The 18,087-nt window shown below is 40.9% G+C and overlaps 1 protein-coding gene across 6 annotated transcripts in view; it reads left to right on the top strand.

Moving 5' to 3' along the window:
• The window catches only part of tfap2e (transcription factor AP-2 epsilon), a 77,830-nt gene that overhangs the window by 38,189 nt on the left and 21,554 nt on the right, over positions 1-18,087 (top strand). For all 6 annotated transcript variants that reach the window (XM_078423459.1, XM_078423457.1, XM_078423458.1 and 3 more), the window contains 2 exons: positions 9,846-10,071; positions 10,455-10,573. In XM_078423459.1, the coding sequence (XP_078279585.1) occupies positions 9,846-10,071; positions 10,455-10,573 (345 nt within the window). The remainder of the gene's footprint in view (positions 1-9,845; positions 10,072-10,454; positions 10,574-18,087) is intronic.

Raw genomic sequence — 18,087 nt, 5'->3', positions numbered from 1 at the left:
GATGGATTGAAATTTGTCTTTTTGGGGGACACAAACTGGAGTGCAGTTGATTTCATTTTCAGTGATATCAATAGAACAGAATATTGGCAGCATGGAAAATGTGCGGCCAATACAATTCACTCATTTTCTGCCTGTACCCAAGATGACTTAGTACTTTGTGAGTATCTGCAGACTACTTGTAATTTGTAAGCTGGGTAAAATCACTATCAAGTCTTATCCTGCCCGCACCTGCTTATCACGCGTGCATTTCTAGAAAAGAGATCTCTAAACAGAAATTAAGAGCAGGAACTGATTTATTTTAATGACTTTCTTGCTTATCTCTGGTATTATTTTCATGAATTTTAACTGTATTATTCAGAAATATAGGGACTGGAAAAACAGGAGTGGGTTGTTCAATCCCTTGAGTTTCTTCATGATTGATTTGTATCTTAATTTGACCTCCCCATCTTTTGAATTAACTGATATATTATTAAAATTCACCTTTTTTCAAAATCTAATATAGAAAACACAGAATGACCTTTTCTATTTTCATTCAAATTTTTGGTGACTTTTGCATTGGCACTATCATTATCTCTCTGTCAAAAAATCTTTCCATTTAAGGATATTTCTTTTCCTCTGGAAGTGCTCTGTGCCAGTAGGTCATTCTGCACAGATTGTGCAAATCATTAATACTGACAGGGTCAGAGAAGAAGTTTAATCAGAGCAGTCTCAGGGAAGGTGCACTGTGCAAGTAGGTCAAACACTGCAAAGTAATCATTGACAACGTTCAGGGTCATTCTATGTGTATGTTTATGTTTAGATTTATTATTTTCATGAGCACTGAGATAAGGTGAAAAGCTTTGTTTTGCATGCTATCCCATTAAATCAGATAATACTATACATAAATACAATCAAGCCAAACTCAAGTACAATAGGTAGAACAATGGGAAAAATACAGAGTGCTCAGCATTGTAAAGTGACAGTTCCAGAGACAAGTCCAATGTCCACAATAGGATAGAGGTGAATCGGACAGTATACTACTTTATGGAAGGACTGATCAGAAGCCTAATAATGGGAGGAAGAAACTGTTGCTGAGTTTGGTGGTGTGTGCTTTCAAACTTCTGTATATTCTGCCCAACGGGTGCGGGTGGAAGAAGGAATAACTAGGGTGGGACATGTATAAGAAATCAGCTCTGAATGTTTGAGATTCCTGACTTTCTTGGTGAAAAGTAGTACCTGCCTGTAAAATAGTTAACCAAGGTTATGATTAACTGTGAATATCTGTTTTGTAAGGATTCAATTTTATTACTTCTTCTGTCTTTATAAAATGCTTTACAGTGACACTAGAAATTTAATTTCAATCCCATTATAGAGGGAGAAGCATACTCAAATGCACAGATAGCAGTCCCACACAGATCTACCTGAAGTTCAGTATGACATGGATTTCTTCGCAGAAACTGGGCCAATATTTATTTGTAGTTTACTGCTTCCATCAACACTGAGAATGCTTTTGAAGCAGTCTCTCTGTTCACTTGGAATTCTCTTGACATGATGGAGCTTGAAGTAAAATGCGAGTTTGAGAGTTTGGTGTCAAAGCATGCATGCAGGAAACATCGCATGCCCTTTGCTTGATGAATGCATTAGGTGATCAGACTTTCAATGCTGTGGATGTTGTCTGGTAGATAATGCTGCAATAGAATATGAGATGATGACTTCACCCCAGATTGTACGTTCTCCCCTTGACCTGCGTGGGTTTTCTCCGGGTGCTGCGGTTTCCTTCCACACTCCAAAGACATATAGGCTGGTAGGTCAATTGGGTTGGTATAATTGTCTATTATCCCTAGTGTCTGCAGGATAGTGACAGCGTGCGGGGATCGCTGGTTGGCGTGGACTCGGTGAGCCGAAGGGCCTGTTTCCACGCTGTATCTCTAAACAAAAGTAAAATTTATGACTCTGCTAGGTTTGAGTACTTCCTCCATTCCTGGCTTCACAGTGAGATGAGTTATTGGGCGTTTATGTAACGATGGGCTTGACAACACTGACAAGTCCTCCTTTGTTTTGGTTATTGATCATTTGCTGATTCCGCAAGGTTCCTTGAGTATTTTGACACTGATTTCTCTCGGCATTAGGGTCTAAAAATTAGAAATCTCTTCATGAAAAATTCAATCAAGTTTTAAACATATGTGGCCAACCATACAAAAATCTACACCAGCACTTTTGAACAGCTGTAAATTGTCACGGTGTGCTATCACTATATTTCTAACCATAGACTCTCATGATTTTCTCACACTACTTGATATTAATTCTGGCACATCTTTAATCCATAGTTTAGTACAGTTTTCCTGCAGTATCTGGCATATTTTCTTTGCCTTCTGCAAATATTAAAGCAAAATAGTCAATTATCGTAATGAGAGGTTGCCGATCTTCAGCTGGGACATAATGGGCTCCGTGAGATGCTGCCAGGAGACCATTTTCTGCACTGGCTGGCAGATTGAGTGCAGGCCAGGGCTGTGATTTATGAGTCCAGACTCCGTTGTCCACAAGAACCATAGTTTGCTCTCGGCTTGGCAGTCTCCAGGACTCAAGCATTATTCTTTAGGGACTCAACCAGAGATGGTGTGCCAAAAGTCAGAGTCTCCCGGCCCTGACCATCTTATGCTGTTTGAAGGAAGACCTCCGTACTAATGATGTGCCTACTAAAGTGAGTGTGCCTGGCCCAGATACTAGTGGTCACGTGTCCAATTTCCTGCTTAGAGACACAGCAAAACAGTACAGAGAGGATGTACACTTTAGGGAGGTAGGTCTGTTGGTATTGTGTTATTCCTAGTACTCATACGCACTTGATATTCATTCAACATATCTATGATTTCTTTATTTACAAGATCAGTTTTCAAGAGGCTATGGTAATCTTTCTTTTCTTAATATAATTGTAAAACATTTCGTATTGATTTTTAATATCCTTTGAAGACATAGTTTTGATCATTCTTTTTGTAGATCCCCCCCTCCCCAGTTTGTTAATGTTGCTTGTTCTTTGTATCTCTCTAAGTCAACATAATTTACGCTGTTTTTGGAATTTTCTGTGCTTTTTATCTTTCAGTTTTATATTGTCTCTTACCTCTTCAGTTGTTCATGTTTATGTGTCAAATTATATTTTGTGTATTTTCTTATGGCAAAGAAGGAAGCCATTGTGCTCACGAATATTAAGTGCACATGAGTACTTGGAATAACACAATACCAACAAAGACCCACCTCCACCACGTGTACATCTTCACTGTGCTGTTTTAATGTGTCTTGGTCTCAGTGCAATCCCATCCATTCAAGATTCAAGATTCAAGATTCAAGCTAGCTTTATTTGTCATCCAATATTGAACGAAATTCAGTCACCCACAGTCCAACAATAAAAGCATTAAATAAGCATTAAAATTACACAACCCCAAAAAAAACCCAAAACACAGTCCAACAATAAAAGCATTAAATAGGCATTCAAATTACCCAACCCCAAAAACACACAAAAAAGAAACATCCATCAAAGAAACATCCATCACAGTGAGTCTCCTCCAGTCCTCTCCTCCCTGTGATGGAAGGCCACAATGTCTTTCCCTTCTCCTGCCGTCTTCTCCCGCAGTCAGGTTGTTGTGGTTGCAGGCCGCACCGGACGGTCCACAGCGGGCCAAGACCAAGGCGAGTCGCAGCCGCTCCCGCAGCCTCCGAAGACGGCCGGCTCCGCCGATGATAAGTCCGATCCGGGGCGGGCGAACACGCTGCTGCTGCCGCTGTTGCTGCATGTCGGGGCGGTCGTGGCTCCCGACATTGAAGCCCCCGCCCAGCAGAGAAATATCCCGCGGCATATCTTAGGCCGCGCCAGACGGTGAAATGTCCTCGACCCAAGCCCCGCGATCCGGGGCGGGCGAACCCGCTGCCGCTGCCGGAGCTCCCGATGTCGGCATCCACGCGGCCCGAGCCTAAGGCGTGTCGCAGCCGCTCCCGCAGCCTCCGAAGACGGCCGGCTCCACTGATGGTAAGTCCGATCCGCGGGCTCTGCGAACCAGAGCCCTGGAGGCCGACAGCTCCAGGAGTTGGGCCGATGGTAGGCCGCAGCAGGAACGGAGACACGGCCCAGAAAACAAAGGTCGGGTCTCCGTTCGGAAGGGACACATATTTACAATGTTACAGTTCCCCCCCTCCCCCCCACATACACACATAGTACACAAACACAAAAACACCACATCACAACTACAATTAAGACAAAAAAAACAACAAAAACATAAAGACAAATGGACCGCATGTGAGCCGCAGCTGCTAGGGCAGCGCCGCCATTCACCTATTCTGTCTCACATGTCCATTATTTCCGGCACAATTTCCCTACTATGACCAAGGGTAGGAGGAATTTACAATATCCAATCAACCTACCAACCTACTCATCTTTGGAACAGGGGAGGAAACTGGAGCACCTTCGGGAAACTTCCTTTCTCTCATAGTCTCTGCTTTAGTTATATTGGAGAGCTCCCTGTATATCTTTTTAAGCACCTTTCCTGCCAGCTCCCACAATCTGAGGGCATACTTTCTCTATTACCTGCACATTTCAATATCGTGCCATTTAATTGTGTATTCCTTTGATTTAGCGGACCTCCCGAAATGCAATTTCACATTTCACTTCACAGCTAACATTTCTTTCTCCTGTCCACAACAGCAAGAATTATTTCTTGCACACCTGCCGCATATCTGTTTTACATATCATCAGACTTGCCTAGGTTGTTGTCTCCACTTTGCTCTGTTGAAGTCAACTGTACCTAGATCTAGAATATTTGTAGCTGTTTGGGTTTCTTGCTTTCAAGTTCTGTGATGAACTCACAGTATCTTTTCAGTCAAGCTTTTAACTGACTTTACTTCTTCTGATGACATTGTAAAAGTTATCTTTATTCTCTTGTATTTATCTCAGCATACCCTTCAGCAGCTTGTGGGCTCATACAGTATATGGGACTCTGTATTTGACCTCAGTGTTTTTGTTTTTCGTCCTTTTATACTCTCAAATGTTTATTTTTTTCAATATAAATCTGTGCTTTTTATGCTATTAACTGTCTATGTCCTTACTATTTTAAATTGTATTTTTGTTCAGACCTGTGTTTTTGTGGAAAGCACTTTGGGTTGCATTCAAATGTATGAAAAGTGCTATACAAATAAAGTTATTATTATTATTATGATGTTATGAATTGCTATTAGAATCATGTTCATGCTCCCCAAGGCTATTACTCATGAGTCATTGCTACATCTAATGTGGCCTACTCGTTGGGCTCCAGGACATACAGTTGCAGAAAACTGAACACAGACAAGAAGTTCATTACTTTCCTGACATGTGCTAGCCTGTTTATTCTAATCTATATGAATGTTAAAATCCTACATATAAAGTGCATGGCGTTTGCTGCATCTGCTCTCGTCTCTGCCATCTCCTGAAACCTCCCGAAAGGTTCTCTCATGTAGAAGATTCACAACTCCACCTCAGTCATAAATTATTTTTCTATTCTCTCTGCACTCGGACTCTCTTCCCAATCCAGTTCAGGTGAAATCTATCTGAGTGTATCGGTTCTTCCTGGTGCTGGTACCTCATGTAAAGGAATGCCTCCCACACCATTCTTTAGTCACATCTTTTGATTGTCCCTTCACCAGAATACACTAGCCCGGATTATAGGGTCCAGTCCTAAAATCTGTATGTCTTTCCCCTGACTGTACTCCGCTCCCTCATTTCCGGGACTGCAGAGTGTTGGTCTAGATTATAAAGCTCCATTTCCAAAGCGTGTGCATATCCAGCAACAGTGCAATGCTCCATTACTGGCATCTGGAGTCTTGACCTGGATTATGGAGTTTCCATCTTAAAGTATATACATATGGTGAGAGTGCAACACCATGCTGCAAGGGGATTGTGCCCTGCAGATGAACAATGACAAACAAGCCCTTCTGAGCATTGAGGAGGCCCTTCAGCCCATCCTGTCCCTGTCTTGTCTTTGAAGGCACCAACCATTTTATTCCATGCCGCTGTGACTTTTCCCATTCCCTGCTGGGGAATGAAAAAAGAAGATTATACTTCAATTAATTAGGAAGTCAGTGAAACCATATCTGGGATAATGCTCTCATGTAAAGAAGGATGTTATAATGTAAACAGTTCAGAGGAGGTTAATTAGATTGATTCTGGGAATGGGTGAGTTGTCCAGTGAAGAAAGGTTAAATAGAATAGGTGTGTATCCATAAAAGTTTGGAAGAGTGAGGGGGGACTTAATTGAAACATAAAATCATGACAGATCTTGACAGGTTGGATGTGGAGAAGATGTTTCCTCTTGTAGGGAGAATCTAGAACACGGAATTTCTATCTAAAATTTAGTGGTCAACCATTTATGACTGAAATTAAGCAAATATTCCTTTCTCAGAGGGTCATGAGTTGTTGGAACTCTCTACCTTAAAGGTGAGGCAGAGCATTTGAACATTGTTAAGACAGAGATAAATAGAGAAACAAGTGACTGTAGATGTTCATTTACAAAACAAGACACAAAGTGCTGGAGTAACATTGGGTCCAGCAGCATTTTTGGAGAATATTGATAGGTGATGTTTCAGGTCGGGACCCTTCTTCATCTGAATTACTCCAGCTGTGTTACTCCATCGCATTGTGTCCTTTTTGGAGGTAAATAGATTCTTGTTTGGGTAAAATGGGTAAAGATTTACTGTAGGTAGGCAATAATGTGGCATAATTGTTACATTTGGGGTAGCCATGATCTTACTGAATGATGGAGGAGGCTTGAAGGTTTGAGTGGACTTATGCTCAGAATTTGTATGCTTGCATGTAAATTCAGACGGGTTAGGTAATATTCCATGGATTATAACATTTAGAGTCCTGATATAATTTTAACTCTTGGCCCTTGGAGCTTTTAATCAGGACCACTTGCCACTTCTTTCCTCTTTTGTTGATCAAAATATAGTCCATGCTGACTGGCATTACTATTTCAAGCCATCTGGAGAAGACTGTTACCAAGTAGGCAATATATTATGTGAGACTCTAAACTCTACACATTAACCAAATTTTGACCCTGCACCTCTCCAGCTGTGACCAAACCCTGGAACAAATTGTCCAAATACTTCTGTTCCCTCATATGTATCACAGTGACTCCAAATTGGAATCCTAGCTCAGTGACAGAGCCAAATAGATTTAAAAGCAGAAATCTATTGCACAAGTATTTGCTTAAGGCAGAATTGCTGAGTGGAAATTCTCACATGAATTACAACCCTCTCTGTCATGTAATAATCCATAATATTTAAACCCACCTTTCAGTAGAGTGTAATTTTGTTTTATACTGTAGGTACCAAAAAACTAGACAACATTTTAGATAAATATTACCTCAAACATGCATGGAATTACAAGCGTTGGAGGGAAAATAAAATATCACCTTTGATGCCTTCAATGGATTTAAAAGATATCTGGCTGGAATCTTGAGCAAGAAACAAAGTGCTGGAGGAACTCAGCAGGTCAGGCAGTGTCGGTGGAGGGAATTGGCAGACTAGGGGGAAGCCGCAGAGTTGGTACACCGCGGCCAAACGCAAGACCCAGCTGACCTGGTGGACTGCGGTCTGGAAGGGAGAGCTCGCTGATCCCCCGAAGACAAGAGAGTGGGAGGATGGAGCTAGCAACAACGACGGACGCGACCAGCGAGGAGTGAGGCTGGCATGAGAGGAGACGGAGCCAGGGTCTGGCCAACTGCGCCCTTGAGGTTTACTGCACGAGGATCCCCTGGGGCACAAAGGTGGATGGGAGAGGAGAGGGACGTTGGTTCGCAGGTAGATCCACACGATCAAGGAAGGCAATGGCTGGAGGCCTCGCAGCAGCCTGAGGCTTGCCTGAAAAGAGGCAATGCTCATAACAACTGGACTGGACTTTGGAAATGGCACCAAAATATGTGGCTCTTCATGCGGGGACAATGGACCATTTCTGTACATTCGCTGATCGTGGATGTGCTTGAGTATGGCAATACTCTACTGGACTGCTTGAAAGAAAAGAATTTCACTGTGCATTTGCACTTCACACATGTGACAAAAAACCCCACAATTTGAACCATTGGGTTGATAGTCCCACAAATGGTGAGAACTTTCCTCTATACTTGTTGATTGCAATGCTGAGAGCACAGTAACCATTTGCTGCCAAGTGATTTCCTCATCAAACCAGCAGCAATTAGGTGGCACTCCACACTGCTTAAACCAGCATCTTAAAGACCATGTTGCTTTCTGGTTGGTGCTGGCTCTATCTAACTTGGCACAGAATCTAACTTGTGAAACATTGAAGGATGCTGCAATGTGGGACAGGTCTCTCCAGGTTTTCTGATGACTCCAAGAGGAGCTGCAAATTAGCATGGATATCATGTATTTTCAGGGGCTATGAGACCATCTGTATGTAGGATGTAAACCCTTCACTCTTTGGATGCAGTGATAGCAAATAGCTATGAAGATTAATGCCAGGAGTGCAGCCTTGAAAAGATGAGAAGGCAGAGATCCGAAGCATGGAATAATCACCACTTGCTGAGATGAATGCAGCACAAACAGCTCTCAAGAAATTCGACACCATTCAGGGTGAATTAGTCTGTTTGATTGGACTCCTCCTGCACCCTAAACATTCAGTCCTTTCACCACCAGTGGCTTCAGAGTGTGTCATTGATAAAATGCACTGCAATGCCTCGCTTGGGCCATCTAATAGTATTTGCCAACCCACAGCCACTATCAATAAGAAAGACAAAGGCAACGGGTTGCCTCCGAATTCTGCACCATCCATGCAGGCGTTGATCATTGCTGGGTCTGAATCCTGCATCTCCCAGTAGCACAGTTAGTAACATCACCAACACTGCAACTCAAAAAGGAAATTAAGCACAATTGGGGATGTGCAAAAATTCCCATGATGGCCATATATCAAAAATAAAATAAACACGCATTGTTATATAAATAGATGTTTTTATATAACATGTAAAATTGTGTTTTGTGTTATATAAAAAAGAGATACATTTAACCGGGCAATCCAGAACATCACTTAAAATCCAGAAGAAAAAAACTATCTACTGTACTGTATCTACTGTATCACAAAATGCTGGAGTAACTCAGCAGGTCAGGCAGCATCTAGGAGAGAGGGAATGGGTGACATTTTGGGTTGAGACCCTTCTTCAGACTATCTACTGTAATCATTATTTAATTGCAGGAACGTGTGAAAGTTTGCTGTGGCATTTCCTATGTCACAGTGGAAATCACACTTCAAGTGAGCATTTCATTGAAGGTGGAATGCTTTGGAATGTCCTGAAGCTGTGAAATGTGTAAAAGATAATTATTTTGTACCTTGAGGCAATGTTCTGGACTCGCACAAATTGGCATCATTAAGTTTGTGCACTTACCTGGAGAAGGCACTGGAATACAAATCTCAGTGTCCTTTTGTTCCAACTCTGCCGAAAGCAGTGACTAAAGTCAAAATGCCCTGTCCATTTAAAGTATTTATTTGAGGACTTTTTATTATTATTTATGGTTGTTATATGAAATAAAAGAATGCCAGTGGCGAACAACTGAGGACTTTGAGGATATGATGGCAGTTTGGGACTTGAAAGTGAGTCTGTGATTTTACTAATGAATCCAAAGTCAGGAATTATTGTCCTTCTTCCGTTTCGTCCTTGGCTGGCCATTGTCCCACATGTTTTCCATATCAGATGAAAATCTACATGCAAATGGCACATATCATTTTTGACAAACATTTTTCATTTTGCTTCACCCATTCAATGTTAACCATTGTTTCTGTGAGAGTGCTTTCAAAGTTTCATGCACTGCATTCTATCGTGACATATTTTGCTTTGTTGCAGTTCCAATGCCGATTAAAGCCAACGGCAGTTCACTTTCTTTGAACATACAAAAGGATGGCTCAATAGGAGGAGTGACAAACCCAAATGAAGTGTTTTGCTCAGTCCCAGGCCGCCTGTCGTTGCTCAGCTCCACTTCCAAGTACAAGGTGACCGTGGGAGAAGTTCAAAGACGTTTATCGCCTCCAGAGTGTCTGAATGCATCACTACTCGGAGGAGTGCTGAGGAGGTGAGTGGAGGAGGGAGGTAAAAACCTGTGATTGAATGAGAGTTGGAGTCAAAGAGAAAGGTTGAGAAAGATGAAATTGTACTACATCAGAGAGAAAAAAATAACCACAAGAGACATTGAGGTTAGAAGATAAAAGGGAAGGGGAATAGAAAAGAGGATAAAGAGGGAAACGTTTAAAAAAGATACAACATGGAAAAGTAGAGTGAGATGCAGGTTGAAAGGAAGGAGGTACAAGAAACATGGAAATTGAAAAGTTTCAAAGCAATAATGAGCTGTTTAACTTTGCATCTAACGGAAGGCAACTAAATATGTGGATATACCGAGAAAACGTTGTTGCTGTTCCATTTGTGCACTTGATTTAAACGCATGTCTGCTTTCCTTAGGGCAAAGTCAAAAAATGGTGGTCGATCCTTGAGAGAAAAGTTGGAAAAGATTGGACTGAACTTGCCTGCAGGAAGGCGCAAAGCAGCCAATGTCACCTTACTCACCTCACTCGTCGAAGGTAAGGGAACTTTCAACAGACACTTGAAGACAGCAGTCAGTATGCTTCTATCTTTTGAATCTGCAAACCCAAACAGGCACATAACACACAGAAAGTATTAATATCGTTATGACTTCATGTGTCAACTAATTAGTTTTGAGATTCAAACAACAGCTTGATTCTGCAAAGTCCAACAGCAATGTCTTAGGTATGCAACAAGACATGAACAGCCTGTCACAAATTGTTTTATATCAAACCTTTGCACTGTTAAAGCACATGAGGATCCAGAGCAAGTTAAATGGACTCATTACACAGGTCAATGGGAAGGAGCCAAACCTAATTCTGCTGCCTGACCGTAACTTTTTGATTGCTGCCATCAAAGGAAACTTTTATAGTGGAAAACCAGTTTTTGCAGGAAAAAGATTCAAACGTTTCTATCATTAAAACAATAATGGAAACATGCAACAAATTTGGAATTTAATGCCAAAAATACCAAGGTCAGATAATTTGAAGAGAGCTATTTCAATTTAGAGATTACCAATTTATACAGATTAACTGAGATTAAAGATACAGAGTAATAGAATCGGAAAATTTTGTGCTCAATAGCAGGTCTTTTGGCCCATCATGTCCACGTCACCTGGAAATGAGCAACCCAACCTGATCTCACCTTTCATCGCTAGGTCATGGTTCTTCCAGCAAATCTGAACTTCTTTTCCCCATACAACTGCTGTTGAAAATGCAAATTGCTGAGAAACTGGGAGAACATTGAATGAAAAAAGAGTTCACAGTAACCGCCTGTATGTACGAATATGTATTAAGTAGATTATAATTTTCTGCTTTATAGTTTAGGTTTTGTTTTATCATTGTCATAGCTGCTGAGGTATAGTGAAAAGCTTTGTTTTGCACGCTATTCAATCAAATCAGATAAAACTGTACATAAGTACAATCAGGCCAAGTTCTACAATAGGTAGAGCAAAAGGGAAGGTGCAGATGGAAACATTCTTCCCCTCTCCCCTCTCGCCATTTGCATCAATTCTCCCCGATTCTACAATTTATTTACACACCATGGATAATTTCCAGTGACCAGAGAGCAAACCAATAATTGTTTCAGAGAAAATGGTTAGGCGATCTTTTGGGTCAGGACTCTTCTATAGAGTGTCTCAATTTTTTTCTATTGCAGGCACAAATAACTGCAGATGCTGATTTACAAATAAATAACACAAAGTTCTGGAGTCAGGCAGCATCTCCGAAGAAGTGTCCTGACCCAAAATGTCGCCTATCCGGTTTCTCCACAGATCCTGCCTGACCTGTTGAGTTACTCCAGCACTTTGTGTCTTCTTTTGTAAACCAGCATCTGCAACTCCTTGTGTCTACAATAAATCTTTGTTGTGTGGGAAGAAACTAGAGTGCCTGGGGGAAATCAAAGCAGCCACAGGGAGAATGTGCAAGCTTCACATAAACATCAGAGGTTAGCATTTAGCCCAGTTTGCTGGAGCTCTGAGGTAGTAAATCTATTCCCCATGTCACTGTGTTTGCTTATAAGGAGTTCCCCAAGATGGAGATTTGAGAAGGTGAAGATAATTCCTTATGCTGCTTAAATTACATTAATTTAACAACACCTGATATTAATTAAGACAGGCCATAGAACATAGGTCCTTAAATGATAAGATCTCAATTTTAAACGTGTTAGAAAATTAAAATATTGACCATATTAAAGTATGATTTATTGGTAGAAGTGCAAAACTTGTACTTTCATGGACAATTCATGAAATATTTCAGAGTTTGAAGCTCACCCCACATGTATAGTTATTTATTAAGAAGAGCCATTTTTGATAAAGCCACGCAGGTTGTGCCAATCCTTCATGATGCAGGAATCAGTAGCACGGCCAGCATTTATTCCCTATCTATAATTGCCCTTGAGGTGCATGTGGTGGTGGGTTACCTTGTTCATATGTCGTGGTCCTCTGGTGAAGGTATTCCCACTGTGCCCTTGGTTAGGGAGTTTCAGGATCTAGACCCAGCAATGATGAAGGAATGGAAATACAGTTCTAAGTTAGGATTTGAGGTGACTTGGAAGGGAACATACAACCGGTGGTGTTCCTGTGCTCCTGCTGCCCTTGTCCCTTTTTGGGTGGAGATAGTGATTAGGGAGATGGAGTTGGAGTAGCATCGGTGAGTAACTACAATGCATTTTATAGTTGGCATATTATGCAGCCAATGCTGGAGGGCATCAACGTTTCAGATAGTTGATGGGGTGCCAGTCAACTGGACTACCTTGTCCTCGTTGATGTTGAGCTTTTTACGCATTGTAACGTTCAGGCAAGTGGAAAGTATTCCTTCACACCCTTGATAGTTCCTTGAAAGTAGTGGAAAGAATTTGTGGTAATAGGAGATGAGTCAGCTGCCAGAGGCAACTGTCTCTGATCCACTCTTGGAACCACTGAAAGTTTGTGACAGGTCCAAATGAGTTTCTGGTTACCAGGATGTTGATGATGGGAGCAAAGATTAGAGTAACATCAATTAAATTATGGGTAGATGGACCTTTTCTGGTTGGAAAAGGTAATAGCTGGCACTTTAGTGGTGCACAGGTTACTTATCACTTATCAACATGTGCCTACATGCTGTCCAGGTCTTGCTGCATGTAAGGACAGTCTGCTTCACTTTCTAAGAAGTTGCAAATTGAATTCAACATTGTGAAATTATTGGCTCTTAGTCACTGCCTTGATGTCAAGTAGTCACTTTCTCCTGGCTTCTGCAATTCAGCTCTTGTCCAAGTTTGCAGGTTTCAATCCTGGTGAAAGTCAGATTTACATTGGCAAACAGGTTATTGATGATTAAGTGTCACTTGATAGCTGTCAAAAAAACCTTTCCATCATATTACCAACAATTTGGAATAGACTGATTTGGCAGTAACTAGTAGGATTATATTTGTCCTGATTTTTGTGGATAGGATATAGCCGGGCAATTTTCCACAGTTATGCCGTTGTACTGAAACAGTTTGGCTGGAGGTGTACCTAGCTCTGGATGCTAGTCCTCAGTACTACTGCTAGGACGTTACCTGGATCTATAGCTTTTTGCTATATCCAAGGTGTTAGCCCTGCCTTAATTTCACATGGATTGAATTGAATTATCTAATGACTGGTTTCTGTAATGGTTAGGCTCTCAGAAGGAAACTGAGGCAGATGATGCAATCGACACTTTTGGTTGAATGTGATTGCAATTGTTTCAGCCTTGCCTTCAGCACTCACATCTTGGGTCCCACCAGCAGTGAATATCAGGATATCTTTGAATTCTCCTCCTTTTGTCTATTTACTACCATTCTTATCTAGTTGTGATAGGACTGCAGAACCATGGCCTTAGAATGTGTGCTGTGTGCTGTAGAGTGTCTTGATTTTTTCTATTGCAGACACAAGTAATTGCAGATGCCAGTTTACACAACACAAAATGCTGGATTAACTCAATGGGTCAGGCAGTATCTCTGGAGAAGTGTCCCGATCCGAAACGTCGCCTGTCCATATTCTCCAGAGATGCTGCCTGACCTGCTGAGTTACTCCAGCACTGTGTCTTTCTTTCTATTCCACGCTGTTTTGATTCAAGAAAGCACATTGCCCTGTGCCCTAGCTTTGACAGACTGGCACTTCTTTTTTTGGGAATGCCTACCTTCTGCATGCTCTTCTCCGCTACTCACTGAAGGTCTGATCCCACGGCTGGATTTTTCACTGGCAAGAGTGTCGTGCCAGATGACAGGGCTAGAGATGGAGTTGGTGTGCATTTGTGCTGCTGCTGATTGTCCATCAGCTCCACTCTGATGTGTTCTATTTGACACAATGGCAATGCCACATGACATGAAGAGGGTGACTTGGTCACTTGACCTTCTTTAAGCCTGTCATTTCTCATTGAGTTGACCTGTTGGTGCGTTGAGCTTTTATAACAGGTAACGTCTATTGTAAGAAAATATATTTTATATCTGACCTTGCATATTCAGTATTTTACCAGGATATGTCTTCAGATTCATTTATTTTTCAATTGGCACTTTGCTGTAACTTTTTATGTATATATTTCTGTCCAAGACTGAACGGTCAACAACTATTGATGTTCATTTCATTATACAGTGTTGGACATTAACTGTCCCTTTAATTGTAAAATCACTGCAATATGTTACTGCAATTGCAATATGTTATTGCATATATGTTTTACTTTTCGTGTTACGCACTGTCAGGATTGCTATTTTTAATTTCGTTGTACCTGTTGCAACGACAATAAAGGTTTTTATTATTATTATTATTATTTATTACTATATTTTCATTATATCACAATGTGATGATAGCAGCATGAGAACTGTTTAAATCACTGTTTAGGCTTTTGCCAGCTTCAGCGATATACAACTCATTGCTTCATGGCATTGTTATTTGTTTTTTCAATTTATCTAATTGAGAAGCTCCTTGGTTGAGCATCTGTGTGTTACATTGCATGCTGTACTTATGTGCTCTTTAATTTTTTTTATATTTAAAGCATTTTGCTGCTCTAAATTGTGATGGGAGATTGGTTCCAGCTTTCCCCTCCTGCCTTACCTTTCTCACTAAACTTTACTGTCAAGAAGACATTCCATCATATTGCCAACAATTTAGAGCAGACAGATTTGGCAGTAACTAACTGGATTTTATCTGTCCTGAGTTTTGTGGATAGGATATAGCTGGGCAATATTCCACAGTTTTGTAGTTGCACTGAAACAGTTTGGCTGGAGTTACAGCTAGCTCTGGATACATGTCTTCCATACTACTGCTGCAATGTTGTCTGGTTCTGTAGTGTTTGCTGTATTCAAGGTTCTCAGTTGTGCCTTGAATTCACTTTGAATGAATTGAATTGTCAGATGACTGGCTTCTCTGATGGTGGGGGATCTCAGGAGGAAACTGAGGTGGTTCATGCTTTCGGCACTTTTGGCTTTCCCCACCTGACTTGCCTTCCTCACCAAACTCACTCACTAATATGACTTTGGTTAATTTGTTGCACTCACATGGCCACACACTTCATTAAATTACCAAAATTCCTTGGTGTATTTAGAAGTTATCTCCATTGCTGTGGCTCTCTTACATGCCCACCCATATGTTGTGCATTCAATAACTTAGATTGAATTTGTCACTATGTTGAAGTGTGCATGAATAAGTTACATTTGATTGAGGAAGATGCCAAAATTGCAGTCAATGCCAATACTTTACTATAATTGTATAAGTACTAATGGTCTCTCTTGATTTTGGGTTCTGCTCCTAAATTTGTGACTTTTTATGATCTCTGTGGATGCTGGAGTAGCGTTTCTCCAATCTCTTTGTAACTTCAACAAACAAAATACCTTGTTCAGAACCAGGAGGTCTGACCTTCATTATGTGTTCTCACAAAGGGTCTTATAGTTACACAGTTCATCATTTGTTTGAGAAAGTACTAGTTCTGCAGTTCCAATTTTGAAATGTTTGCAAATTCAAAATTGCCATCTTTATAATAATGTTTACCAGGCAACCTGAATGCCCAGAACCTCCACAGTTCACACTGATTTTTAAATAGCTGTAGTCAAATTTATATTATCTATGCTAGTTAATTGTTTGGCTCTGCAACTTCCAAACATACTTGCAAAACTTGGTAAAAATGTCTACATTTTGGTGCAGCATCCATCTACCAAGTGCTAAAATAACCAGCACTGACTTTGGGTTCAGTTACTGTTTGGTTGCTAAGGAGAATTAATTTTAGAGAAGTCTTTATGGTGTCTCTTCTGGTACCTCCCAAAATTTTTAGAGGGATTAGTTTGGTTTCAGTGAGAAATGTTTTCATTGTCTAATGGGTGGGAAATGGACCAAAATGTGTTCCACCCACATGAATTTATTGTTGGAAAAAACAAGGTAGGTAATTTAAAAGGGCGTATAACCTGAATCTGGCATTTTCCTGTTCAATAAATGAGGTTTCAATTATCGGCGAAACCAAACGCAGGCTCGACGATCGTTTCACTCAACACCTTCGCCCGGTCTGCCTTAACCAACCCGATCTCCCGGTGGCTGAGCACTTCAACTCCCCCTCCCACTCCCAGTCTGACCTTTCTGTCATGGGCCTCCTCCAGTGCCATAGTGAGGCCCACCGGAAATTGGAGGAACAGCACCTCATATTTCGCTTGGGCAGCTTGCAGCCCAGCGGTATGAACATTGACTTCTCCAACTTTAGATAGTTCCTCTGTCCCTCTCTTTCCCCCCCCCTCCCCTTCCCAGTTCTCCCTCTAACTTCCTGTCTCCACCTATATCTTTCATTTGTTCCGCCCCCCTGAAATCAGTCTGAAGAAGGGTCTCGACCCGAAACGTCACCCATTCCTTCTCTCCAGAGATGCTGCCTGACCTGCTGAGTTACTCCAGCATTTTGTGAATAAATACCTTCGATTTGTACCAGCATCTGCAGTTATTTTCTTACACTTTAAATTATCCTTAGTGTCTTTAGTGCTTGCATGTTAAAAGCAAATGTTAAATCAAGGTAAATGGACCATGTTACCAAAGCTACATATTGTAAATCTGTGGGAAAAGGGTAAAGGACACAGTCAATGTCTCCCTAATCATTCCTATTTTTTTCTGTGAAAGTAGGTGAGGAGAATATACCAGCACGACAAATAGTTGTTCACCATGATCTATTAAATTCTGTTCTAATAATGGATTCAGAAAGATACAAACATATTTATTTCCAAAATAAATGTGCCAATATGTGCCGAATGATACCCAGAGACTATGTTGAATTAATTGCTCTGAATTTGTTTTCTCTTATCCCTTGACAAATTTACGCGACCTTAGACTGGGACCAGTTTCTTCTGGTTGCTACTTCATCAACTCTGAAAGTTGTTTTAAATTATTTACCGATAAGTATTTGGGAACTGTTCAAATTCCATCCATGGGAAATGATTTAAGTTTCAACTGGGTAAAACATTGCTAATGTATTTGGTTTGAATCCTATTACATTTGAGAAGACAGGCAAACTTAACTTGGACCTTATTTAAATCCCATGTAACTGAGGTATCAAATAGATGCCCTGTTATTAGAGTTCTTCTTTCGAGGAAAACAAAGTGTTGGAGTATCTCAGCAAATCTGGTGGGAATTGACAGGCAACGTTTTGGGTCAGGGTCCTTTTTCAGCACTGTGTTTTACTCAAGAATCCAGCACTACAGTTCCTTGTGTCCTCGTCTTGTGAAGAGGTTTGGACATGTTTTGGGTAGATTGGGAGTGAGCACTGTGGATGTTAATCCTGGACGGGTCTCTAACGCTGAGCTGCAGCCTGGATTTTTTTTCCAAGTTGCCATCAGCCCTTAAAGTTAGTAGCTGACAACTGATTGAGCAAGTATATCATCTGATTGAACCCAAACTTTACATCTGTTGCCCTGAAACCTGCCTAAATTCCAACTGGAATAGGTATAGTGTCATATTCTGGTTAAATTGCGCATTTTGAATGAATAGTGTGTGAATAATTAATTTTGAGTGAATTAGTGTGAATAGTTAGATACATTTACAGTAAAAGGG

This window comes from Rhinoraja longicauda, chromosome 27 (assembly GCF_053455715.1).
Source record: "Rhinoraja longicauda isolate Sanriku21f chromosome 27, sRhiLon1.1, whole genome shotgun sequence".
Taxonomy (NCBI): domain Eukaryota; kingdom Metazoa; phylum Chordata; class Chondrichthyes; order Rajiformes; family Arhynchobatidae; genus Rhinoraja; species Rhinoraja longicauda.
This window is presented reverse-complemented; position numbering and strand designations above follow the sequence as displayed.